Source organism: Paramormyrops kingsleyae, chromosome 10 (genome assembly GCF_048594095.1).
Source record: "Paramormyrops kingsleyae isolate MSU_618 chromosome 10, PKINGS_0.4, whole genome shotgun sequence".
Taxonomy (NCBI): Eukaryota; Metazoa; Chordata; class Actinopteri; order Osteoglossiformes; family Mormyridae; genus Paramormyrops; species Paramormyrops kingsleyae.
Window position 1 is genome coordinate 7,809,113 of NC_132806.1, and position 27,800 is coordinate 7,836,912.

The 27,800-nt window shown below is 38.4% G+C and overlaps 1 protein-coding gene across 3 annotated transcripts in view; it reads left to right on the forward strand.

Annotated features, from left to right (window-relative positions):
- The window catches only part of LOC111838976 (uncharacterized), a 30,485-nt gene extending 14,417 nt beyond the window's left edge, over positions 1-16,068 (forward strand). For 2 of the 3 annotated variants that reach the window (XM_023802479.2, XM_023802480.2), the window contains 13 exons: positions 634-738; positions 1,495-1,614; positions 2,180-2,290; positions 2,684-2,770; positions 3,562-3,642; positions 4,312-4,398; positions 5,176-5,268; positions 8,742-8,831; positions 9,093-9,185; positions 10,143-10,238; positions 11,433-11,451; positions 13,521-13,575; positions 15,322-16,068. In XM_023802479.2, the coding sequence (XP_023658247.2) occupies positions 634-738; positions 1,495-1,614; positions 2,180-2,290; positions 2,684-2,770; positions 3,562-3,642; positions 4,312-4,398; positions 5,176-5,268; positions 8,742-8,831; positions 9,093-9,185; positions 10,143-10,238; positions 11,433-11,451; positions 13,521-13,575; positions 15,322-15,408 (1,124 nt within the window). In that variant the 3' untranslated portion in view covers positions 15,409-16,068. The remainder of the gene's footprint in view (positions 1-633; positions 739-1,494; positions 1,615-2,179; positions 2,291-2,683; positions 2,771-3,561; positions 3,643-4,311; positions 4,399-5,175; positions 5,269-8,741; positions 8,832-9,092; positions 9,186-10,142; positions 10,239-11,432; positions 11,452-13,520; positions 13,576-15,321) is intronic. The other variant, XM_023802481.2, reaches the window with a different exon arrangement.
- Positions 16,069-27,800: the final 11,732 nt, after the last annotated feature.

The following is a 27,800-nucleotide window of genomic DNA, read 5'->3' on the forward strand; positions in this document are numbered from 1 at the left end:
TGCTTCTGGAATAGGCTCCAGACCCCCCGCGATCCAGTAGGATAAGTGGGTTGGATAATGGATGGATTTCAAGAGGAAAATAAATAAGTGGTGTATTGAACTGTTTAAGGAGTCTGACTTCAGCCCCACCTGATCTTTTTATAAAATCTTTCATCTGAGAAACTTCCAGTGCTTACTAATAACAAGTGATTAATTGTTGCACCTCCACAACCTCTCAGTGCGCTCAAGCAGTCATGTGTGGTGTGTATTTGCGCACGTCTCTGTGCAGTAATTCATGTGTGTGCAAGAAATCTTGCTGATTAACATCTTGAAGTGTTGTTGTAGAATTTCAAAATCAGTCAAATTATTTTGTTTCTGACTGGCACAGCAGCTAATCCAGCCACTGGGAATTGTCCAGAGACTCCCAATCGGTCACTCCGGGCCGGCCTTAAGACCTGTGGCAATGTTCCTCCTAAACATGCAGCCCACCCCCCCCCCCTCGGCTTTCATTAGCCATTTTAACCTTCGTAAAATATGGTGGATGTGAAGTACTGTACTGTACAGATTTTTAAACACAGGATCACTGAGTAGTTTTTGTTCTCTGTATCTGACATGAATTCTGTGGTGGGTAATTCTACTTTTACCTTATTTTAGTTGCTGTCACTGAATTAGCAACAAAATATTTTACAAACACAGCCAGGAATATAGTACTGGGAGGCCTCATACCTGTAGTTATATTTTTGATCTTGGTGGACATAGGTAAGTATGTCGTTTAGTTCATAAATGTACTGATCTTAAGTTTTTTGGGATATCAGGAATACTGGGCCAGAATGAGATATAGTGGTGTTTCTTTTTTGAGTTAATAATGTAAATATGGGAACCTTCACAATCTGTATGACATGCATATTTCTGTAACTTCCTTTTAAAATAATTATTTCCAAGAAAGAATACATAATGTAATGAATGGCTAAAACATTTTGTTAATATTTCATAAGGCAGTTTAATCTGTGGTACTCTCATCAGCTCCAGTGCAATGTCCATTATGGGATTTAAACATAGATTTTTTTAAATACAGCATGAGCGAGTACAGTCACCCTTCCAGATTTGCAGATTTGACATTCACAATTATGGTTATTCATGTGTTTACTGTGATCAATTCAATGAGAATATTTTTGGAGCTTACTGAAAAAATGCAGAAACACGCAGATGACACGTAGACCTAAGCCAAAAATATACAGGCCTAAACAGTAGCAAAAATCAACGAGCCTCACTCTTGGGTTAGCTGTCTTTGTGACAGTGGAATCTCTCACTTCGCACAGTAACGTTCAAACTTTTCAATGCTGTTAATTTTGCATGTTTAATCATGGGTACAAGTCTTATTCATGATTTTGCACATCGGCACGAATATTCTGCCCCTAACCCTTGTGAATGTGAAGGGGTGACTGTACACTTTTTTCGTGTTATGTGTGTAGCGTGTATTTCATGATACCTAACACAATTCATGTCTTATTTCAGTTGGTTTCATTGTGCGTTGGAATGAACATTCCTTGGTGAGTGATCAGAGAACAAAAATAATTGATCGCGTTGCAAAAACAACTTCTTTTCTGTTTCTGGTCTTCATCGCAGTAGCTATGAGTAAGTATATTTACAAGTTTGTGCAAGTGTGATTACATGGCAGGGTGTACGACATAATGTTCCTTTCAAACATCATGGTATCTTCTGATAACCTGTCTCTGCTTATAGTCTGTGTAGAGCTTATGCAGGTTGGTGTCATTGACTTAAACTGCTCTGTTAGGGCTGTCAGGCTCTGCATGCAGCCTCATTTGTTGATGCAGTGCTGCCCTCCAAGCAGGGCTGACCCGCCATATAGGAGGATTAGACAATCAGGGTGCCATTTGATTAGGACTCACAAAAGAGCAAGTGAAAAAAAATCAGAATACCTCTGGTTGCATTCCGTGACAGTTATTACAGTTATTTACAGTAGATGTACTTTTCTTGTGAAACATAGGCTAACTAGTTAGCAACCAGACACCCTGTGCGACTGAAAAGGTTTTAACCTTAGCTGACTACTCGCCTGCCTGTTCCGACTGCCCACATGTCTAGCTGCTTACCTGCTTACCCCCCAGGTGACAGGACCAATGAGTATGTTTTTTTGTTCTGGGTGTTTGACACTGAGACTAATGTAATTTTTGAATTTCAGTTGTTTTTAGTGTGTTTTTGCAAACATATTCATTAGACACAGCTGGGAAAGTACAACAAAGGAACTACATAAGTGAATTTACAATTCCTATGATTATGGCATTATTCCCATGTATGTATATATACTAGTTTGTAAATCTATCTATCTATCTATCTATCTATCTATCTATCTATCTATCTATCTATCTATCTATCTGTCTATCTGTCTGTCTGTCTGTCTAATATGATTATTTGCTGACTAGTGGGATTTACAAAGTATCACACTACATCTAGCTATTAAGGTTAGTTTTATAATTCAATAATTAAAAGAACCTGTTCCTAGCCAGCTTTTACACTTTTGCATTTCAATATGCCACAATGTCTAACATGAGACTTAAACTTGAAAAGCAAGATAACAAATGGGTGAAGTGCATGGTTTTAAATTCAGTGACATTCAACATCTGCTTTATTCTGTGTGTTTGATGTGAATTTCTGAACGATTAACACTATTCTTTCCTCATATCAGTTGTGTCCACTGTATTTCTGATAATATTTTTAAGGACAGGCAAAGTAAAACTTGGCAACATTCTGCAGTTCTGGGCTTTGTTCATATGTAAGTATCTTTGAATGTAAATGCGTTTATTTTAATATTTCTTTTGGCTCTTGAGGTTTTCTATGTTGTAGTGAATTAAACACAAACATGTAAACCTTTGCAAGTTACATAAGATGAATTATTTAAAAGCTTATCTTTTATTGGTTTTTATTTAGGTAAAATCATATTCCTGTGAATACTGTGGGTAATTCCATTGCCCATTTTTAATCCTCCCATAAAAATCTTTGCATGTTAGCCGAAACTAAACTTCGTAAAACCTATGAAACAATTATGATTCTGTCATTCCCCGCTCTTCCGATCCTCCTGTTTGCCACGCCCCCTCATTAACCTCGTGTGGAATCCCTGTGTGATCATCTGTTTCGAGTTGCTGTCATTTGTCTTGTATATTTAAGTATGCGTCTAAGTTGGTTTCCTCTGTCCAGTCGTTACCGTCATAGTGGTTGTTTTGCCTGTTCAGTTGTCCTGCTTTCCTTTCCCTTTGATTATACCCTGTGTTCCCGATTCCTTGAGTCCTGTCCCTGCTTCCTTGGTCTGTGCCCCGGCTTTACATGACAGATTCCTTATATAATAGTTATTTTACAAGACTAGCCAATGTCTTTATCCAATTTTCCCATATATAGTAAGATGTTTTACTGAAGTAGTTTAGGTTTTTTTTTTTCAAATATTCAGGAATAGTATTTTTCTTGGGACTTGACCCAGCCAGTTTTTATTTTTATTTTATTTAAAAAAACACAATTGTGTTTCCTATTTAGAAATGAGGACATTTCACTTAGCCTATTTTTCCCTTACAGACGACCCTGCATTTTTTAATCTGCTCTGCCTTGCTTTTTATCACGAGTTCTTTGCCTGGATGTACAATGCATTTATGTTAGGTAATTTTCCTTGCAGTTTTCATACTAATTATTTGAATGTTGTATTTATTTTTTTGTGTAATATTTTTAATAAATACATTGAAATGTTTCTGTAAATAGTTCTTATGATTCTGTAAAACATAACAATTTCAAAGCACTGGAATATATAGTATGTAGAATATATATTTGCTCAGTGGAATAGGATGGTCTTGTGTTCAGAAGGTTACTGGTTAAATGCCAGGATTGACAGAGTAATTTCACTGTTGGGTCCTTGAGCAAAGCCATTAAACCCCAGTCCCTCCAGGGACTGGCTGATCTAAAAAAAAAAAATAGATAACTTTGGATAAAAGCATCTGCTAAATTTATAGATGTATATATACTTATGTAACAGTTTTTAAACTTCCCCTAACACCTATAAATTACAATAGAAAGGCCTATCTTTTCGGTTAGTTTTTTTCTTTTTGTTGTTCAAAGCTTTGCCATTGCAATTAGGTAAAGCTCATCTAAACTGTCCTTTAGTTAACAGTATTATTACCCTGTAGTGAAATGGTTGTGCTTATCTGGCTTTTGGGAAAACAACTGAACCAACAAAAACATTTACATTGTTAATTTTTACAATAATGCAAATGTTTGAATGTATTTTTGTGCAGAGTTGTATGCTGTAGACTGATGTGAATTTTTTTTTTGTAGAATATTTAATTCCAATTACAGTATCCATTTTGGGAATATGCGTATGCCTTGCTCTTAGACCATATGAGGACTTGCAGAGGTTTTACTGTGAGTATAAAATCATATAAACCATAATCATCACGTTTGATGTACATAATCAAATCTATTTCCTGCCTCTTGAATGCATTTTAAAGTTTAGGCAATAATTTTAACAAAGATTAAACTTTGTAAGCAGCATAGCACTGGAATCCTTATGGTACCCAGGGTAAGATACTTATGTATTGTCAGTAACTGACTTTCAACCATTGAACATAATATATAATTCTGATCTTTATTTTTGCTGAATGGTCTGATTTTTTTCCATTGTTTTTGTATCTAAACAAATCTATTTCCCTAGCTGTGAAATATAACTTCTTAGTCTTTTTTTGAAGGGGGTAGGGTGGTGGGCAAAGTAATATATCTATTTATTTTATTGTTAATAAATTTCACTGGCTGCTCATTATACATTTTTTCACTGCAAATAATGACACCCACCTTCATACCCAACAAAAAATATCTGTACCCACCTAAAAGCAAGTTGATATATTATTAAGGCTCCATCTAATGTTTTTTTTCTCTAGACAATGAGTTCCACCTTTATAGCGACAGTACAAACACTCTGTGAATATAAGCTTTACATATAACAGTTCTGTGTGATCTTGATTCAGTTTGCTTATTTTTCTCCTTTTTATAATAAAGTGCAAACAACAAAACTAATAAAGGAAAATGTTTTAATATAGACTAGAAATATACATTTGAATGTGTACTTTATACTGCAATGTTGTTTTTGTTGTTATATTTTACAATCCACATAATACATGTCTTGCTAAATTTTTTACTTTTTAGATTTGGCTGAGAAAATGCTATTGGGGATTTTATTCATGCTTCAACTAATATTAAGTTTCCAGTATGTGAATTTCATTCTGGGAGGTAAGAAAGGTAAGCAAACATTTTCATTGACATTGACAGTTGATACAAGAGGAACAAGAACTCAGCAAAAGACTTTGAATGTTGTTTATTAAAACATTAAACCTAAATATTTTTGTAAAGATAATATTTACTAGATAGATAGATAATTTAGCATGCTGAATGTCCAGTGTTGTAGGTGTTCAAAATGCAATGCTGTCCTGGCTTATGTTATGGCTAGGTGTGAGGGCGGGGACAGTGACAGGAGAAGACTTGTGGAGTAATGGAATACAAATAACTGTGTTACATAATCTGGATACAAAAAATAAGTAATTATATTGTGTTACAACTACTGAGAAAAAGAAACATAATCAGATTATGTCACGAACCGGGGAAGCAGCACAGACGCTGTGAGGCCAGGTAAACGAGGGATTTATTTGGAGGAAACACTCGGAAACATGGAACATTACGCAAAACTGACGTTAATGACCGGACTGGGGAAACATACTTAACGTGGACTTAAATACACCAGACTAATTAGACACAACTAGAAACGGCTGGTAACATGGGGATTCCACACGGGGTAGATGAGGGGGCTTGGCACACGGGAGGATCGGACGAACAGGGCATGACAGATTACAGTTACTTTTGTAATAAATCACGATTGCTTCTAGATTACATTATAATAAGTCTGAAAATGAAGAATGGTTTTCTGATGTTTATAAAGAATGCAAAGCTGACGTCATGCAATTTTCTGCATAAACAGCACCTCTCACAAGATGTGTTGGTGTACCTCTTGTAATGAATCCCTCCTACCTGCGGCTGGCCCTAACCTGTAGACAAACCATTCCCGATTTCTCTGCAATTTTTTCTGGATTATTATTATTTACTGTACTCCATTTTGATGAGAGCTATGATGCTGTGCAGATGTAAAAAGAATCTGTTCAGTTTGTGGAAATTAAAGTTATTTTGTATTTAAGCAGGAGAGGGGAAATTTCACAGTGTTGCCCAGCTGTGAAAATACTGGCAATATCAAATTTAAAGAAACATTTAGAAGTAAGTCTATGGCCTTTGTTTTGACAATCCAACGCAAAGCGTAAGGCGCAACTAACAATTATGGGCGTGTCCAAATCCATTTTGTTATTTTGACGGTAGGAAAAGACAGACTTTGTACCAGCGCAAAGAAGTTGTCCTAACGCTCTTAATTATTCAGAGGTGTGTTTTGGGAGTAACATGCAATAAACCAATCAGAATGGCACATCACCTTACCTTTAAAAGTCAGGGGTGCATGAGCTGTAGTAGATTGCTATTATAATGGCGTGTTTACTTGGCAAACCAGATACGTTTTTGGGCAAGCAAATGGACCTGCTTGTGTGTGAAGTTAAAATGCACGAGCACCTCATTTAGGGGAGCACCACTGTTCCACTGAAGCCTTTTGAGGTGAAGCAGACATGGGATGAGATAGCAATGAATGTGTCCTTGTTTTCTGGCATCACCAGAACATCCACTCTGTGCCAAAAGCGGTATAATTCTGTCAGAAGACGGGGAAAGCAGAAGCTCGCTGCTCAACCTCGTGTGTTTAAATACCCACATGTGTCTCTGGGTCAAATAGCCTATCATCAACATATACTTCTGATAATGAACTTGAGTTATTTTTTTAATGATACTGTGGAAGACAAAAATTATCTCCGAAAAACCTCCTTGTTGTGCGGAGCGGGGATGGAGCAGGAACAGAGTATCAGAAGTCCAAGGAGTCGGGGAAATGAGGGCTTTATTGTCTGATACATAACCGGGGGTTAACGAGGGGGCGTGGCACACGGAAGGAGCGGATGATCGGGCCATGACACTCCTATCTCTTCCCTCCAAACAGAAAAATAACTAGTCAATCAAAGTCCATGATTCAAATTGGTAAGGTAAAATCTTCCTTATTAGTCAGATCATTCAAATTCAGAGTGTCAGTGTGCTCTGCATAACCCATGCTTGCAGACCCAACAAAGGAAAAGTGCTTCCTTATATACTTTCAAAAGCCCCCTCTTACAAGATCAACTTCAACATAATTGATCACCATATAGCGTGTCCAACATTTGATTTCCTCCTTTCTCATGACCTCCAACTTTGTTTATTGTGTATTATGCTTATATAATTGATTACCTATTGATCTATTGGTACGTGTTCTTTGTACTCACAGTAACTATGCAAGTGCACCTGTGATATCTTATAATGACCTTAAGTACTTCATATTATTACCTCAAATTATCACAAACAGGATAATAGCAAGGTTCTCCCCTCCCAGCTTCTCATGTGCTGTTCACCGTAAAGTAAAATAACAAAAAACCATTTGTGCACTTCAGGCATGTACCTGTGTCCGTAACGAGCATCATGTAGCCACATGTTTGTAAAACCCACCGCTTACATGTCATTTATTAATATACCACTGACTTTACACGTGATTTTTGTTGGTCAAAAGCATATTTCGCTGCCTTAAAATAGCAATATACCAATATTGTGTCCGACCATGCCTCATTTAAAAAATACCACTCCTATGAGCGGGAAACAAGCAAAAAAAAAATGTTATTCTGAAGACATGCATGCTTGGCATGAAAATGAGCAATGCTGGTATGAAACTAGCAAAACCACTTTGCGTCGCACTTTCCTCCAGTTCAAAATAGGGCCCTATAAGACCAACCGCTAATATTAGCTGCAGAGATCCAGGTAACGATATCCAAAGTTAGTTAGCAAAGTATTATGCACTTTGCACAAAGCTGGAATGGCACATAGGCTACAAATTAACACAATACTGTACTGCACTTCAGTTTAATTTGTATAGCCCAAATCACTTGATTCAGTTATAATTGTAGAGCCCCAAATCACATGTACAACACATACCATCTGTTCTTAAACCCTCATATATAGGATAGGATAATTTTGTCATTCCTATAATTATTATTATTAGGCCAAACTGTGTTCTGTTGTACGAGTACTGTTACTTGTTCTTCACTGCGTCTAGAGGGGAAAAATGCCATGTGGAGACATATTCTGTCTCACGCCTTTTACCCTGACGGCATTCCATGATAATATATAAATATATTATTACTTTAACAACACATGTTATTGTTGCCTAATAAAAAAGTGATGTCTGACATTTCATTAATCCTGTCTTTAGCTTGCATTGATGTAATCAGAAAGTAACTATAAGTCATATTTATTATTTTATTTTGAGATTACGTCTCTGATAACATTTTTCAACAGGCAACTAGTAATTGTACCGGATTTTTTAAATAACTTACCCAACCCTGGACAGAAGGCACTGTAAGGCCTGGTCACAGCAGCCAGAAAAGATCCTGAGCCATATTTAGACCTTTTTCCATAAATTTTGTTGTGGAATTTGTTGTTACAGGGAATTCTGTTTCCATTTATAGAAGCATTTGCTGTGTCTGGCATTAGAGGAACAGGAAGTTTTTCAGTTCAGTGTTAACCTTACTTTATACATTTACTTTTTACTACAGAACAACATGTAAGGATGGCTGAGTATACATTGATCTACAGTTTGGCTGTCACATCATGCTTTGATGACTGGCTTCAGAATGATTTATTTCGTAAGTTATTAACAGAATATCTGATATTTATGCATCATTTACAGTCTTGCATTTTTATAAACTGTGTGCTTGTACACATACAAGATTTTAAACATTTGATTGAATCATTTGTTTAAAATTGATACTTTATTGATCCCATGGGTAAATTCTCTTTACGCCACCCCCAACATAATTTTTTATTTTTTTTTAAATATAATTCGTAAAAAAGTTTCAATGTATTTATGGAGCCCAATGTCTAATGCTTATCTCTGCACCTTTCAGGCAAACCCCGTTCCTTTCTCTATGTATCAGGGGCTTTTGGTTTCCCTCTGGTGAATTCTGTTGCCCTGGCTGTATTATCAAAACAGAAAGAAGGTAAATATGTTAGGGTTTCACACATTTCCGGAATATTCTTTTTTTCCTGTGTAAGTAAAATTATCAGCAGTGGTGGATAGGGTTCCAGTATTCCACTAACTGCTAATTAACCAAGATAACTTTTTCATTAGCTATGCTAACTTTGAAAGGCATTAGCGGACCAATTAGCTAAATTTAGTTCTGCAAACAGTATATCCGCTAACCTTTTTTCGTAGGTAAAGTGAATAAAGTTTAAAGGTGTTAAATGTTTGTAAATACTTAAATCATACATATTTGATCCCGTCTGTTGAGTGAGTGTGTCTGTAACAGTCTATCTGGCACACTGTTGGCTGACTACATGCAAACACAAGATCTGATTGGTCAATAAGTTGCCTGGGCTAAATGTAAGTGAACTGGAGAACAGGGGTCTGTATCAGGAAGCAGGATTTATCCTGCTAAGCAAGAAATCCTGCTTTGTGACACAAGCCCCCGTTTGAATTTTCCAGGTTCTGATTGACAGAGCTATAGACTAATAAAGAGCAGAGACCCTTCTCCCTAGTTTCTAGTCCCCAAGCAACTTCATCAAGGGCAAAATGTAGCATGTACCAGTTGTGAAATAGGGCTTGTCTGATAAAAGCACTTATATCTCTCAAAAGGAATATCATAGAAAGTAATTTTCAATGGAGATATTTTCTGGAGACTGCAGAATACAATGATATCCAGTTGAGTAAGTGCTAAATATCCCCTAGTAATCACTCCAAATCAAGAGGTAGGACTTCACTGTCAAGCAGGTTCAAATTTTAGCTCTCTAGCTATGTGTTAAGTGTTTCAGAGCCAATAACCAAATAGAAGCTAAATTCATATAATAAAAATGAGTGCAGTTATGGTTAGCTAATTTTTTTTTGTGGTTTATCAGTTTAGTCTGGAGTTAGCAGATTAAAATCTGTTATTTATGGACTTCTGATCATGTCATTTCAGACACAGGAGAACAGTCCCTGGATCTACGGCTGATTGTCTTTCTTTCTGAGTCTTTCTTCCTTATTGCCTGGTTTGTTCTACAGGTGTCTTCATACAGTAAGTATAACAGAGATATGATCCACAGCTCTCTCAGGTTGAATATGTGTGCTGGGATGTTTCTGATCATTCTTTTCTTCTACCCATGTCACACTTCTTAGAAAAAGATAATCTGATATAAAAAGTATGGGTGTGTTACAGTCCTCATGAACTTGTACTCATCCTCGTAACAATGTTCTGATGCCTCTAACCAATACCACGCGATGACAAATCAGCGATTTCATTAATGAGCAACATAAATGAGACCCCAAAATGTCTGCAGTGTGGAAGTACTTCAGATTTAATGACACAAACCAAAACTCAGCCGACTGCAAATTGTGCTCTGCTGAAATATCAGAAGGTACAAAAGCAGCTTCATACAGCACAAGTAATCTAATTTAGCAGCTAAAAACTAAATATAAGAAGGAGTACCAGGAAATTGCACAGGAGAATATAATAGTTTCTTAAGTGGTACATAGTGTAGTTTATGAACCACTACATTAGATGGGTTTAAATGGCCCGTGACATGTTTTAAATCACAATGAAATCTGGCCCTCCAATTTATCATTTTCCACAGAGACTAAAATGATGACTCTGCCCCACATGCCTTGCAAGTTTTAACACTGCCTCTTCAGCGAATTATCTGTCTCATTTTTTCCAGGCTTTCATGATTTTTTCTGCTAAAACAAAAAGAAGTGTCCAGCTTGGTATCATGTGCATTTTCTTGTGTGTGTATGATTGTCTGTGTGTGTCAATGTTATCTTTTATTGTGATATTTTAAATTAAAATATCACATATTTTGACATCCATCAACCCTAGGTGTTATTGATGAATCCCTATAAAAAAGAATACTAATCAAAGAGAAATGGAATTATCCTTGAACAGAATTATCTGATAAAAGCACAGTAATAAGGTTCACAATGATAACATTGTTTCTGACATCATGAGTATTATACTAATACTTATTTGTAACCATACCTCTATTACATCTGTAATTCAGTTGATGTAAAGTGCTTACTTTGAGATCCAAATCTATTTTCTAATGCAAAACTAACCAATTATTACAGCCTAATAAAAATGTCATTAATTATTACTTTTTGATTAATTACTTTTTACCATAGCTAGTTACAATTCATAATGGCTTGATAAGTAAAACCATATTTTGATTTCCACAGAAATTAATTATATTGTTATTTTACTGTTTTCGACATATAGGTATGAGGGAAAAACAAAGGTATGTAGACTTTTTCTATATAATCACATAAATTTGAGTAGTTTATGATTGACTGTCTCCTGTCTTTTTCCCTGTAGCTCACCCCATCCCTGTACCATATAAGGGGTTATGGAAAATAAATTCATATACATATTCAAAAATTAGCCAACTTTTTACCTTAACAGCAGAACTCTGTAATTTTAGAAAAATTACCACTTTTATAACAGTGTGTTTTACTGTGTTTAATAACATATCTGTGTGGCTTCCTACAACAGTCCAAGAACATGTGGTTAGGCTTTTTGCTTCATGGGATGGGTTTCAGGTTCAAGAATATTGGTAATTGGTAAGATACATGCTAGTTGCAAAGAGAAGATCCAGGATGAATGACTGCTCATTATAGCTACATTAGGCTCCTGGAGTTCTGGTCTGTTGGAGAACTCCCTGTAATAGGCAGTCAACCATCGTTAGTGGATGTTAAGGTATGTTCTCATAGTGAAGTTTAGCACATGTCTGAGGACCACTGCCTCTCTAAGATCACTTACTCATTCACCCTTTGTAAAGATATTGAGTTACTGTGTGTTTCCAGAAGGACATGCAGCAAAACCTAAGCTGTGCATTAGCAAAGGAGACATAAACACAGAGCTGTTTCCTGCTGTGTACTTTTTTTGCAGGTTAGCATACTATGGGGTATTTTTTATGATACTTTTTCTAACATTATAAAGCTGCCTTCCATCTCCAAAGCAGAATAAGCTGAATCCCAATTAATCCCAGCCCATCACAGGGCCCATAAACACATTCATATTCACACCTATGTGTTACGGCATGGCATGGTGCAGGTGGGAAAAAAGGTGATGATCCATGGAGCGGTTTTGAGACAAAGGGGTTTATTAACAACGCTGAATACACCAGGGAAAAGCACAAAATAAAGGGACTGCAAGGGGACAAAAACAAACAGGAAAAAATAAAGAACAAACTAAAGAAACCATAAAGTAGCACAACTATGGAACAGAACAACACATGGAGCAGGACTAGGAAACCAAGCAAAGCAATTACACACAGTAACAAAAACACACTGACTGACAGAGAAACAGAACAAAGGTAGGTACTAATATTCACTCAGATAATGAAGGCTATCAAAGGACCATCACAAAAATCAACCAATCAACAAAGGAGCAGAACAACAAGCAGCAGGTGGAATAAATCACAACTAACAAACAGAGAAACTAAGAAAAATTGACAACACAAAGGGGTAACACTAGGGAACACTAAGAACAAGCAGAACCAAAATAAAACAGGACATACGCAGAGTATATCAAACGAGGAACACAAAGATGAACCATAACAGGCATAGAAAATCATAGCAAACACGAAAGAAAAAAAACAAATGTAAATTAACAAAAGGGTGAGACTGGCCTCTTCTGGCCAGCCTCAAACTCATGACGGAGGTGTGATAGCTTCAGAGCCACTCACTCAACCCACTGGCCTACACAGCAGCCCTGGGAGCAAAGAAACACACTAGGGATTAAGGCTACAAGACAGAGGGGGGAAGCAGGGTGACCAGCAATGCCTGCTGGTCAAAAAGGGACAAGACATATACATGTAGGGCAGAGACGGATGGGCACAGACCATGATACCTATAAATGAATTGGCAACTTCAATTTACCGTAGCATGTTTTTGGATTGTGGGGAAAACTAGAGTAACTGGGAAAACATGCACACTCTGCACACACACACACACACACACACACACAAAAAGCTGGAGTGGAAACTTGAACACTGGTCCCAGAGGTGTGAGACAACAGTGCTAACTACTCTGTAAATCCATGTTAAACATTATTTATGTTAAACATATTCAGTAAGTTCATCTCACAGTAACAATTTAGATAATACAGGTCTGCATCGGAACCATGCACTTTTTTGAATTGCTGGAATTATCTTTTAAGTTAATATAGGATATCAGTAAGATATACATAACAACTGACTATCCATCCATCTTTTGGGCAGAGTCATGGGGATGACAAGTGACTAGTTCATTTAAAATGTGATACACTGACAAAGCTCTGTTGTAATAATCATGGTCTTTTCCTTAGAATAAAAGAAGCATTTGCCTTTCTTCAAAGACATGAAGGTACTGAGCCAGACCAGGTGGGTGTCCAAGATACATCTGTCATTTGGTTGGTGTCCTGGGGCTGGTTTCTCTACATCACTTTGACCATCCTCACTTGTGCGCTCCCCCCTTCCCTTTAAGTATGGAATGCTGGGATGCAGTAGGCGTATGGACATGGTAGATTCAGGGGGCCCAGCACTTCCCAGAGGCCCTTGAATTTGTAAAATTATACATTAAATTGGGCAGGGAGTCAAGTTAACATCCATGTATGATAGATTTTTGCAATACGGGATGCAGTTTGTCCTGTATTTCTTTAAATTGAAAATGGCAGCCCTCGTGACAGCTTTCTAGCTGCGCCCCTGATGGTATGTGTTGTACTTATTCATAAAAGTAGAGGAGAGAGCCTTTGTTATGACTGCGGCATGCAGGAACATGTCAGTACGTTCTTCATGTACATGTTCCCCTGTTGGTAAACACAGGTGGTTATCTGGGTATACTGCAATGGAAAGAACTGTTATCATCAGTATATTGGGCTCTGAAGATGCATCAATGCATTGAATTGATTATTAAAGTAGTGATTTAAGAATTTAAATTTGTAAAATATTTACAATTCATATGTATGGAGACTCAGGGTGTCAATTGTTGACCTCAAAGCGATTCGATTTGATTATGATTATTGGGGGAACAATTTGATGCATTGTGATGAATCGATTATTAAGGTGGCAATTTAGTGTATTGGTCTGAGAAACCAAAATTGAATTTTGGGGGTAAAACAAAGATACTCCTACTTACACATTGCATGCTCTCGTATTCATGTGCTGCAGGTAGATGCACACAGTAGCAGTTCCAGCACTTGAATTTCCAAAACATAGGATAGCTGGGGAAGGTTCATAATATTCATGAAGGAAGTATTGCATGATGATCTTTGCTCATCGCCTCTGTCAAGTAGCCCAAAAAAGTATTTATTTTTTTGCAAGCTATGGTATGAGTAGAAATGGTCAAGACACTGAGGTAGCTGACTAGCTAGCTAAGTAAAACCTAAAGCTTCGAGATGCAAAACATATTGCTTAACATCAGTAGCAGCCGATATTCATTAACAATCAAGATATCGTCATTGGTCTGATGTGTCGATCTGCCCGATATTGCCAGTCGATATTTAAACTTAAAAGTTAGCAGCACCACAGCTAAAGACACAATTACTAAAATAATGGAGATCATTGTATTGGAGGATTAGCCATTTTCCGTATTGAAGGTCAAGTGATTCAGTACTTAGAAATGGTCTTAAAGTAACATGTTTATTGTAATGTGCATGCCATACATAGTGCATTGTGTTAAAAACAGGACAGGCAATCAGCAAATTTGAACAGTAGCTGGCACTATTTGCATTCACTCACCACACATACACACCGTGCCATTCGCCCCGATAACTCCTAGCACACACAGTGGACACACACACAGACACACACGTCGGGTAAACAAATCTTTATGGGGACCTCTCATTCATTTCTATGGGAAAAATGCTAATGCTAACTATGACAACCTTAACTCCTACCCAGCCCTAACCATAACCATAAGTAACCAAATAAAATACGAGTTTTGCATTTTTAATTTTTTCATTGCAGTCACAGATTTTTATTAAATTGAGTTTTCCTTAGTGGTGTGGTTGCTACTTTTTCTACTTTTTGTTTTGTTGATGTTTGGTTACATTACACTAATTGTCATTGCATTATGTAGTTGGTGAACCTGTTTACATGAAATTTATCAGTTAATATTCACTCCTGTAGAGACCACACGATGATCAGGAGATGGAAGCATTGTCCTGCGATGAAGCCAATGGTGGAAACAGAGAGGACGTAAACCAGCAAGCATGAATTTGTGATTCACAGGCTCACTGTAATAAACTTTGATTTGTGAATTTTTAGGTTATTTAGAATGGAACTGGGAAATTCTAAAGATCCTAAAATAAAGTTTACCGTTTTTAGATTGATTTCAGACCCAGGTTTGCCATGGACTTTGGTATCATGGGAGTCAGGTTAACAACCACAAGATTCTTCCTTTATTACAATTTATCTGACATGGATGATGGTTGCTGATGGTTTACTAAGACGGCACCTGGCATCTTAGTGGGTTTACTGGCACTGACAAACTGTTTAGAAAATTGACTTATACCTTCCAGATTCCTTCCTATGTAAATATATCCTACATGTGCAACAGAACTATGATTATAGAGTGCAATATACTTATACTTCACATACTGTTCATCCTGCTGATAATGTGCAAAATAGTTTTTTCTTCTCTTCAAGTTACATTTATTATAACTTCTTACAGGGTCACTTATGTTACGAGGTAACTTAGTATTTTATTCTAGTATTGTATTATAGTATTTTATTCTACTCTAAAATTTTATTAGTGTGCTTTAATTCAATTTAGCTACACTAATCTTTAGTACTTCATTGTACTGTTCTTGTGTGTTGTTGCAGTCGTAATGTAAGCAATTTCCTCCGGGATCAATAAAGTTTTCTGATTTCTGATATGTTTAACAGTAATTGAATAAGCAGTAGTCACAGATGAATTAGCAGGAATCCTGCCCCATCCAAGCATAGTACTACACCACATACTATCAACTCCATAATATCAACAACGTCTGAGGTATGCTGTCTATATGTTGCCTGTGAATAATTATCCTTCTTTTTGTTTCAAGCAGAATAGATTACAGTAAAATCCTATTATAACGGACTAAAAGGGACCTGGCAAAACAGTCCGTTATATCCAAAGTTGCTTTAAGCCCAGAACACAACTACAGGACACGATTTACTCATGCCACACCCCAGCAGACACACTTGTGGTATAGATTATTATATTGTACATGTAGTAATTCAACTTTACCTGACCAGATGCGTGACTATTAATAAGTAGTGGCGGACGGATCGATCCAAGTATCGATGATATTGATAAATACCAGTTCAATGAGATCGATACTTCAGTTTCAGTTTCTCTCCTGAATGCACTGCGGCTGTCTGTGTAAGTGCTGCTGCTCTCAATTGCCGCTCCTGGCTGTCGCGTGACTCAGCGGCGCCAGGCAAGCAAACAGGCTCACTTGTGCGCGCACGTGCGCACACACACACACACACACAAAGACAGTATAATATTTATAATAAAGTATTGTAATAGTGGGCCGCTGAGCCATGCTCGCAATAATTAAACAGCAGAGATAGTTCGAGGTTTAATCACCAGATGCCGTTTATTACACCTGTACCACTGCAATTACACTCACTCCCACTGCCCACCGTGCTTGTCACCCCGTTTACTCCTCATACACATGGTGAGCGCTTGCACACATACAGACACACTACATACAACAATAAACATTAACCACTATACATGACATAACACACAAGCGATTACTGAGAACTATTTACAAGCTACCATCAGTCCAACATGCTGCGCTGCCGGCAGGTACGTCCGTGCTACAGTATTTATTTACTCATAAACGTTGCCCAAATTCAGTCCTGGGTTTTAACTAATTAATTAAAAAATTACAAAAACACTTAAAGGTAATGAAAATTAATTCAGGTTTAGCAATTTGATTATGCATCCACCTTAATTATTAAAAAGCATCGATATCGTATTGGCGATACTTGCCCTATATTTACTTGGTATCGGATAGATACCAAATCTTGTAGTATCGCACACCACTATTAATAATTCCGACTACGCATCTGCGCTGAATATCACCGGCACGCCTTGTCGGTGGAGTCTGCATGTCCGTTAGAGCCGAACAAAACTACAGCCAAAAGCGGCCCTGGCGACCAAATTGTTTGTCCGTTATTATAAGCGAAATTCCGTTATATGCGAGTCCGCTATACCCGATGCTTTTTCTGCATGTTCTTAAAGGTGCACGGCCGGGACCAGCGGACCTTGTCTGTTATAGACGATATTCCGTTATAAGCGAGTCCACTATAACGGGATTTTACTGTACTGTAATGCACTCTTGATTAGACTACCTAGGAAATCAATTTCAAATCTAAAACAGGTCCACACAGCAAGGATCACATCACACCTAATCTTAAATACCTGCAATGGTTTCCTGTGACTTTTGGGATTGACTTTAAAGTTCTAGTTTTTGAATGTTTACATGGTCTTGCTTCACCTTGTGCCAGTGACTTGATTGTAAAGTACGTCCCAGACAGATCACTCAGATCATCCAACAGTAATTTACTGATTATTCCTAAAACTAGGCCGAGGAGGGAGGGGGCAGCTTTTAGTCTCTATGGTCCCAAACTCTGCAACTCTCTCCCAGAAAATCTGAGAGCTACTGAATATCTTACTTTTAAAACCCGGCTAAAATGCATCTTTTCACCATTGTGTATAATAATGTATGATAATCACTTGTTTTATTCACTTATTTTCAAGAATATCGGGGTCGCTCCCCCAGAAGTGGCAGGGGCTAGAGTCCCCTGTGGAGAACATTGGTAGTTATGGTGATTTTAAAATTATTTTTGAGCCTATTTTAATTTATTTTTTTCCCCTTTCTTTCAAAATATCTATAAAGCACTTTGTAAAACCTCTGGTTAAAACAGTTTTATATAAATAAAGACATTTGATTGATCCCTGCTTGAAGATGGACGGATACTTCAGATGAAATCAACAGATTGCTCTTTTGGCAATATGATTTCATATGATGCGTAATCACTGCGTTGATCACCATTTTGGTGCACCACCTATGCAGGCTCCCCAAGACTAACATTTTCATTATTTCTGATCCCTCCCACTGTCCACAATTGGCTGTCATAAATATGACAGCAAGACTTCTGGCATTTAATTAGTCTCAAAACTCGTGCACATAAAAACCACACACGTATATGCTCTCGTGAGCAGAAAACCCACCCTTTCTATGTGCTCATGCTCGCTGGATCTTCTGTATGTGTTTGCATCTCCCCAACACTGGTTCGCTTGACTGGTTGAATTTTGAGACTTTGGGGGCGGGAACAGTGGCTGATTTCTCTACTTCGTTGTTTGGTCAACTTGAATGCTATGATTGGCTGTGTGCTTTCGGAGAAGAAGAAGATTATACCTGACCAGTTGATGCTGGAGGAAGGAAGTCTTACACTAAGTTAAGATGGTAATTGGAATCATACATATATGGTTCAGAATGTAATATTTAATGATTTGATGTTACTCATCCTTTACACACCAACGTGAATAAGGGGAGTACCGGCACTATTTTTCACACTTCACATTTACGAGCACATTTTAATAAGTAAACAGGCTTTCAAAACAGGCACCTCACAAAACAAAACATTAGGAGATATTGCTGATGTACGCAACATAAATTTATTGACTCAAATGGACAACTGTTTACCAAGTTATCCATTTATTCACTCTGCAAGCTGCACTCTGAAATTTTTCCCACCTTCAATGTACTGATGTTGTTGTGCAACGCGCAGGCACGAACGGGGGAAGCATGAACAAGGGATTGAGGGAATACGGAGTTTAATATGGAAAACACACCATGCTACATAAAACAACGTCAATGACCAGACTTAAATACATTGATCTAATGACAGCAACAAGAAACAGCTGGTAAACACAGGGAATCCACACAGGGTTAAGGAGGGGGCGTGGCACATGGAAGGAGCGGATGATCGGGGCAGGACAGTAATATTGCAATCAATAAAATTACAGAGAAAGACAAAATAAATAACTAAATAAATACTGGTGGGATAAGAGAAGGAGGGGCCCACATGTGTGGGATGCTTTATTAGCACAAATAAAAGGAGGAACAGTCCACCACGGAGAGGGGGGGGTGCAGTTTGGGTTGGTGCTGTAAATCAAGACAGGGTGCTGGCAGACAATCCCTGGTCTTGGGTTAGGGCTCTGCTCAAGGAAGGGGTGTAGGAGTGACAGCATCACAGTGTATCACAGCTGTATCACAGTGGAAGCTGCAGCTAGCAGTTTGCCTGCAAACAACTTCCTGGTCCTGTCTGGTGTCCTGTCTCCCTGGTGCTCTCCCTGGTGCTGTGTGTCCAATCCTGTCTGGTTCTACACTCACCTAAAGGATTATTAGGAACACCATACTAATACGGTGTTTGACCCCCTTTCGCCTTCAGAACTGCCTTAATTCTACGTGGCATTGATTCAACAAGGTGCTGAAAGCATTCTTTAGAAATGTTGGCCCATATTTATAGGATAGCATCTTGCAGTTGATGGAGATTTGTGGGATGCACATCCAGGGCACGAAGCTCCCGTTCCACCACATCCCAAAGATGCTCTATTGGGTTGAGATCTGGTGACTGTGGGGGCCATTTTAGTACAGTGAACTCATTGTCATGTTCAAGAAACCAATTTGAAATGATTCGAGCTTTGTGACATGGTGCATTATCCTGCTGGAAGTAGCCATCAGAGGATGGGTACATGGTGGTCATAAAGGGATGGACATGGTCAGAAACAATGCTCAGGTAGGCCGTGGCATTTAAACGATGCCCAATTGGCACTAAGGGGCCTAAAGTGTGCCAAGAAAACATCCCCCACACCATTACACCACCACCACCAGCCTGCACAGTGGTAACAAGGCATGATGGATCCATGTTCTCATTCTGTTTACGCCAAATTCTGACTCTACCATTTGAATGTCTCAAGAGAACTCGAGACTCATCAGACCAGGCAACATTTTTCCAGTCTTCAACTGTCCAATTTTGGTGAGCTCGTGCAAATTGTAGCCTCTTTTTCCTATTTGTAGTGGAGATGAGTGGTACCCGGTGGGGTCTTCTGCTGTTGTAGTCCATCTGCCTCAAGGTTGTGCGTGTTGTGGCTTCACAAATGCTTTGCTGCATACCTCGGTTGTAACGAGTGGTTATTTCAGTCAAAGTTGCTCTTCTATCAGCTTGAATCAGTCATCCCATTCTCCTCTGACCTCTAGCATCAACAAGGCATTTTCGCCCACAGGACTGCCGCATACTGGGTGTTTTTCCCTTTGCACACCATTCTTTGTAAACCCTAGAAATGGTTGTGCGTGAAAATCCCAGTAACTGAGCAGATTGTGAAATACTCAGACCGGCCCGTCTGGCACCAACAACCATACCACGCTCAAAATTGCTTAAATCACCTTTCTTTCCCATTCTGACATTCAGTTTGGAGTTCAGGAGATTGTCTTGACCAGGACCACACCCCTAAATGCATTGAAGCAACTGCCATGTGATTGGTTGATTAGATAATTGCATTAATGAGAAATTGAACAGGTGTTCCTAATAATCCTTTAGGTGAGTGTATGTGTGAGAGCGTTGTGTGTTTATGTCTACAATGCATTGAAATTAGTGGGTGCAGTTCGGGTATGAGGGCCCCACCACTGGCAGAGTCCCAAATATTAGGACTTTAATATATAAATAATTTGAAAAAAACTTGAAAACTTTTGACCAATATTAACTTGATTGCAAAACCAAAATAGTCATTGGCATTTTTTTTGTTTGGCAATAAAATGTTATGGCAGCGTATTGCTGCTAGCATGACAAAACTGAAATTAGCAATTTTATTAACAAATGTTATGCAGCGTATTCTTGGCCATTAGCGGTATAGAAGATGGGTGGATATTCACCCATCTTCCAGGTACTTATGTAGTACAGGGTTGTGACATGAGAAGTATTTTAAACAAAATTTAATTATGTGATGTAAAATTAATTTTTAGTGAGGCTTGCTGTATTCATTTCTTACATATACGGAGATTGTAGTATTTAAAGAGTTAATGTGTTTTTAATAGATGTGTTTGTTTAGCTTGCAAAACACAAAAGAAGTACAAAGGACAGACACTTTAGGGGTTTGACTGTTGCTGTCCATGGTTCTGAATCCCTTCACAGTTGGAATTGATGCTATAACTACAAACACATCCATACATACTGATAATAAATATTCAAAAAGACATTACATTACATGAAGCATTCTGTCAAATATAGTATACACTGTTCTCTATATATATATATATATATATATATATATATATATATATATATATATATATAGTTCTATTGTTAGTCTCTGTTTGCCTCTTAAATGTGTTAATTTGTTACAAGCATTCTCTGTTGCTATATCCTTTCCTTCAGCTCACCTGTCACATCACCTGACTTGTAACCTGACCGGCCTATAAAGATGCTCTAAGATCATGCCAGAGCCCACACAGCGTTGTAGTTCTTTCCAAGACTTTGATTTGTGAATGTTTTCTTGTGTTTTTCCTTTATGATGATTTGTATTTCACCCTTTTCCGCCACACTGTATTCACTTTGCCCATCTTCACTCGTCCCATATAAAGCCTCCCATTCATTTCTCTCGTCTTTGTATCGCATGGCTTTGCTTGCAGCCCTGCCTGGAGCAGGTTGGCATCAGTCCTTTTGCTTTTATCAGCATTTCAAATGATGTCATCTGCCATTGTAGTTTATTCAGCTACAAAACATTGAGATTATTAAATGCTTCCAAATAGAGATGAGCGTTTCACAAAGTGCTCCCTCCTCTGTGTGAAAAGTGTCGCTCCACATGGTTCCCGATGGTGGAATGAGCTGCCAAACCACGTTCAGTCAGCAGAATCCCTCCCCACCTTCAGGAAACACCATGAATTCCTCTACTAACCTGATGGCTCTTTATGTTCTTTGTTCTAGGCTGTTATGTTGCACGTACTGACCCCTCAATAGTCTTATTTTAGGCTCATACTTTGTTACTAGTTACTTCATTACTGTTGTGTAATGGAAGCTCAGCCTAGCTGTGCTTATGCCTATAAATAAAATAATAAAATAAAAAATAAGCACAGCATGTAGTATGCTGTTCTGTCACAAGAGGGAACCATTGCCTTGTTATTAGTTCCTTTATCAATAATGACACATACACTGCACCATGATTACTTGTGACTTAGCTAGCATAATCTCCACCAGCAGGTGGCATTAATGGAACAAAAATAGATAGATCTATAAAATATTATTTCTAAAGATGGAAAAAATATTTCCGTACCATGGTGTCAACCCATGTTTGTTCATAGTTCGCAATACACATCATAAAACTATTATTTCTAATTTTTTCCTTTTAAAAGGTCTATGCCCTCTACTGCCTGGGACAGATTCCAGGCTCATGAAGTTCGATGGATGGACGGATGGGTTGAAAAGTTTAAAATCTCTTTGCAATGATAAACTGGATAAGTGGTGTGGAAGTTAGATGGCAAGATGGATGGATCTTTTAAAACTCTTATGAATATGATTTGAGTGCCAACTGCTATACTTCCCTTTGAGATTTGCCTAATTAATTCAAGGCCTTCAGGCCACATATTATCATCAGACTTTTCCCTCAACAGCTCAGTCCGTAACTTAGCCATCAGCTTAAATACAAGCCTCTAATTCAAACTGCATTTGAATGCAATGTGGATTGTGGACGGTGTGCCTCCTGCACCTACGTAACCCTGCCATACTATGAAGTTTCCTTACTATTTAAGAAAGTGAGAAACTAATACATGTTTTTGCATTCAGTAGGTTATATTACTGTAATGCTCCATTATCTGGTAGCATAAACCACATACTAAACACCATTCAACGTATTGAAAATGCAGCAGCTTGAATTGTCTCACAGGGTGGGCACCATCTGAGCTGCAGTCCTGCAGTCCCATGGAGGGGTGACATCGTGGATGCGAACTGTAAGATGGTGGGTGCAGCCTTCAATCTGCCACCCTACACAGGCCTGCGTGGAGAACTGAGTCATTCGTGGACTTTGACCGTGACCCCAGTTTGCACCTTGGTTTCAGCAAGCAAGCTCATTCTTTTTTTCCTATAATGGAAAGGGGGGGGGGGGTCCAATTGACCTTGGACCCCCAGAGGTTTTTTTTTCTCCCTACTTGAGAGCTTTTGGTTCCTCTCCTCTGTTGTCATCAGGTATGTTGCTTTCTTTCTTTCATTTCTTTGTCTTTGTTTTTTAATTGTTCTGTATAAATGCTACAGGAATGTATCACAAGACACCCATGTAAATCAACTATTAATTAACTTATAAACAAAACTATTTATTTATATTACTCTAAAATAATTGAATATTACTCTAAAGTCTCTGCTGGTTATATCCCTGTATTTTTTAATAGGATTATCTAATAAAGCTATTATGAAGCTACTAGGCTATTGTGTGGAGGTAGCTTTGGGTACCTTTAGGTGCAATCAGTAGCTTTGTGACTGTTACAATGAGTCAAGTCTGTTTGTGTTGCTGTTGTGTGTATGGAAACTTGAGTTTTCATGTGGTTTGTCTGCAGTGAGATGTGTGAACCTAGCCCTCCTAAACAGGAGTGGAAAATAACAGGGGTCTGTTTGCTGTTGATGACGGCTGAAGTACAAACTGTGGTCAAGGGGAATGTCAAGCAACCTAAAGTATCTCAGCCATTAAAATACATCATTATGTGGGTTGTTTCTTAAAACAGATTCACAAACGGCACAGTTATAACAAAATAATAGCATAATACAGTATTATAGGGGCTAATTATGCTTGCTTGCATGCTAAAAGGTGCAGATGGTAGCCTTAAATGTTTTGAAAAAATGTTTAACATGCAACACTTTATCCATATGAATGCATTAACAAATTTGCACACATATTTACACAGATTGCCAATTTGTGCCTGTCAGCTTCCTGAGGCAGCTGAGTGGAATACTTCTTCTTTACCATGGAGAGTGTTCTGACCAGCTGCATCAATGTCTGGTTTGGGAACTGCAAAATCGTAAAGACCGTAAGCCCCTATACATAGAAAAAAAATCATTGGGACCCCTCTCCACTGCATTAATGACATTTTTCAGAATCATAGCACCCGAAAAATCTCCAACATTTCAGAAGACCCCTCCCGTTCTTCTTGCTGACTCTTTGTCCTGCTCCCTTCAGGTAGGTACCCACTTTACCCCCTGCATACATGATCCTGAGAATGCTGAACACTAGCCTGGAGGCACTTTCAATCATCTGGCACCCTGCGTGTCTCGGGGTGGCTGGGGGATGCCAGATGATTTAAAGTGCCTCCCATCTAGTGCTCAGTATTCCCAGGCAAATGAAGGACCAGGAGATATTTTTAACTCTGTTTGACTGTATGCAGACTAGTTAAGGCTGCATTTGCCTATAAGGAGGCCTGGTGAGGCGTTGTGTGACTGTACATAGACTCCATGAGGTCAGAGTCCCTGGGCAGGGCACAAGTATAGGGTGTGGAGTCTGCTCCATTACTGAGACCTTAGTTACATTTCAGCTCGCTTGCTATGTTAAAAAAAAAAACAGTTTCTTTACCAAACTAGCATTACGGGCCATAATTTTACCATACAAGCAGGTAATTTTACTAAAAGCATGTGGTAACACTTAACTTTAAGCAGTCATTATATTTCTAGTGCATTATAGATGAGACCTTCCCAGAGCATTCATAATGCATGAGAAACACTGTATACTAATACTTTATGAATGTGTTACAATGAATTATAAGAATGTCTTGGATACAAATTAATAATAATGATATTAGTTCTAATAAAGTGCTCTTGTTTTAAGCTTGCACTGTATGGACCAAGGAGCATAGTATGTACCAGGTGTCCCAAGTAGTCAGTTCGCAGTGTATATGCTGGGGGGCCTGGGAACGATGGTAGTTAACACTCACTGCATGTGGAAAAGACCCCAGGGGCCCTGGTGGCCAGGAGCCCTCATGATTAACTTGCGCTGTATATGGCCCTGGGGGTCAACACTCACTGTATATGCCAAGGGGCCCGAGCGACTTGTACTATATATTCTGAGGCCCTGGTGGTTCACTCAGGTTATATATAATAATCGTAGTGTTTAGTTTGAACTATACTGTAAATGTTATCACTCATGAAAACTAATGATCTGTGGCCACCCTAGAACACTGGCCCTATGGGCCCAGTCCATAATCCTGCCATGGGTGACGATCTATGTAACTGTACACAGACGTGGTAGACCAGAAGTCTACAGAAGTCTAGCCTGTGAGATAGGGTGTTTGACAGAACACACACTTCATAAGACTCCATTTCACTATCAGGAAGCCTGGTGAGACTCTATGCGACTGTAGAGAGACGCTGTTTGATGCTGTGTGACTGTAAATAGACCCATAAGGTTCTGTGTGACAGTATGGAAACTAGATAAGACTATGTTTCACTACAAAGAGGCCTGATGAGACTCTGTGTAACAGTGTAGTGTAAAACTCTGTGTAAAAGTGTGGTGAGGCTGGAGGATCTGGATGGCTTTACACATGCTTAGTAGGACTCCATTTGATTATATAGAAGTTTAGCCTGTGAGATACAGTGTGACTGTTCAAGGACCCATATGGCTCTATTTGACAGTACACAGACTTGGTAAGACTGCTTTTGACTATATAGAAGCCTGGTTAGTCTCTGTGTGACTACAGAAGCCCTATGCGATTCTCTCTAATCACACAGACCTGATCAGGCTCTGTGTATCTGAACAGAAACTAGTTAAGACTCCATTTCACTATAAAGAGGCCTGGTTAGTCTCTGTGTGACTACAGAAGCCCTATGCGATTCTCTCTAACTGCACACAGACCTGATAAGGCTCTGTGTATCTGAACAGAAACTAGTTAAGACTCCATTTCACTATAAAGAGGCCCGGTTAGTCTCTGTGTGACTGTACAGGATCCTGGTGAGGCTCTGAGGGACTAGTTAAGGCATATCCATGTGAATAGTTAGAATAGTTCTATATTCAGAGTCTCTAAATTGTGGTTTATTTCTGCTCTGAGAGTGATTAAGGGTTCATTTGATTTCTGTTGAATGCTGTTGGATTTTGCAGGCAGTGATAAAACAATGTGTATAGGAAAACATAACAAAAAACAAAAAAACAAAATGCCACTCAATGGAAAGCAACATGCCGATATTATCTGCTGCTACTTTGGTTTCGAAATGTAGTGTGAAATGTAGCGTGCAGTAGAAATGACATAGATGTCCTGCTAAAAGCCACAAAGTCTTTGGGTAGGGGCAGAGGGAGGGAGGAGGGGACAAAACCACACTGTCTGCCCAGAGCGCAGAAAGGCCTGCACCTTGACTCAGAGCAAAACCACAGCGGACCTGCAAGTGGCTTGCAGAGTGCTGGTGCGTGCAATTCGCTGTCACTGACAATGGCAAAACAAAAACAGACCTATCAATAGCAGAAACCTTTAACTTGGTTATACAGCACTAACAAACAGCTACAAATACGTACAAAGGTAAATATAATATTCTGATAAAGCATTGCACGTTGCACATCCTACAGAATAAAGTAAAGCGGACAGAGGCGGTAAATTTTCACAGAATGGTCCACAAATGTGATACGACCTAGACATTTGTTACAGAAATGGCACCCCAAAATCGCTGAACATTTTGACATACATGTCAATACAATATCCAAAATGGAAAGGCCTAAAAAATCTTTGTATAAAGATGCTAATTCAGAACTGTAGTTTAACAATTTTACTTAGGTATGAATGACATCTTAATATTTTTATATATTTTAATTATTGTCTGCATCTGTTATTTGTAATATTTGTAATGCAGCTCTGATGTCTACTTGTTATTTAATTTATGGATATTTAGACAAATCAGCATGCCTTAATAGGCAGCACTGTAATGCAGTTTTCCATTTGCAAGGTTGCTTTCTTTTTGTCATTTAATGACTAGGCACTGCAGCCTAATGGTGAATAGTTGTATTACACTCACATGTGAGGACATCATATAGAAACAGGCATGCTTCTGACCTCTGTTTAACACATTTATGATTGTGTGAGTCTATTTGTGTGTGCCCTCTTATTGGGAGTCTTATCCAAGGTTCTCCTGGTTTGTGCCCTGGGGATAAGCTCCAAGGTCACCCTGCACTGCGTAAACCAAATAGCACCACTAGGACTATATTACGGAAATGCAAACATTTTTTGTGGTTTGACTGAGCTCTGCACAGGAATAGGAAATGGAAAGTGGGGATGGGGGGTAGGTGGGTGGTAACAATAAAACACCAAACAAAAATTCTGAAAGCAAAGTGAATCAGCATGTGCTCAGTGAGCTTGGACCATAAGAAGAGAAATCAGTAATATTAATATACAGCATGTGAAACCATGCATAAGTTATCACAACATTTAAGTCTACTGTATGGCACATAACACAATTGCACTTGCATTTCTGTACTGTATGTATTAAAATCAACTATACTTGCAACCCTTGTACTTTGCAAGGTGAAAAAGCTAAAAAGGGTTTAGGTCAGATTCACAGAACCAACATTATTCAATTAAAATGTCCTTGTT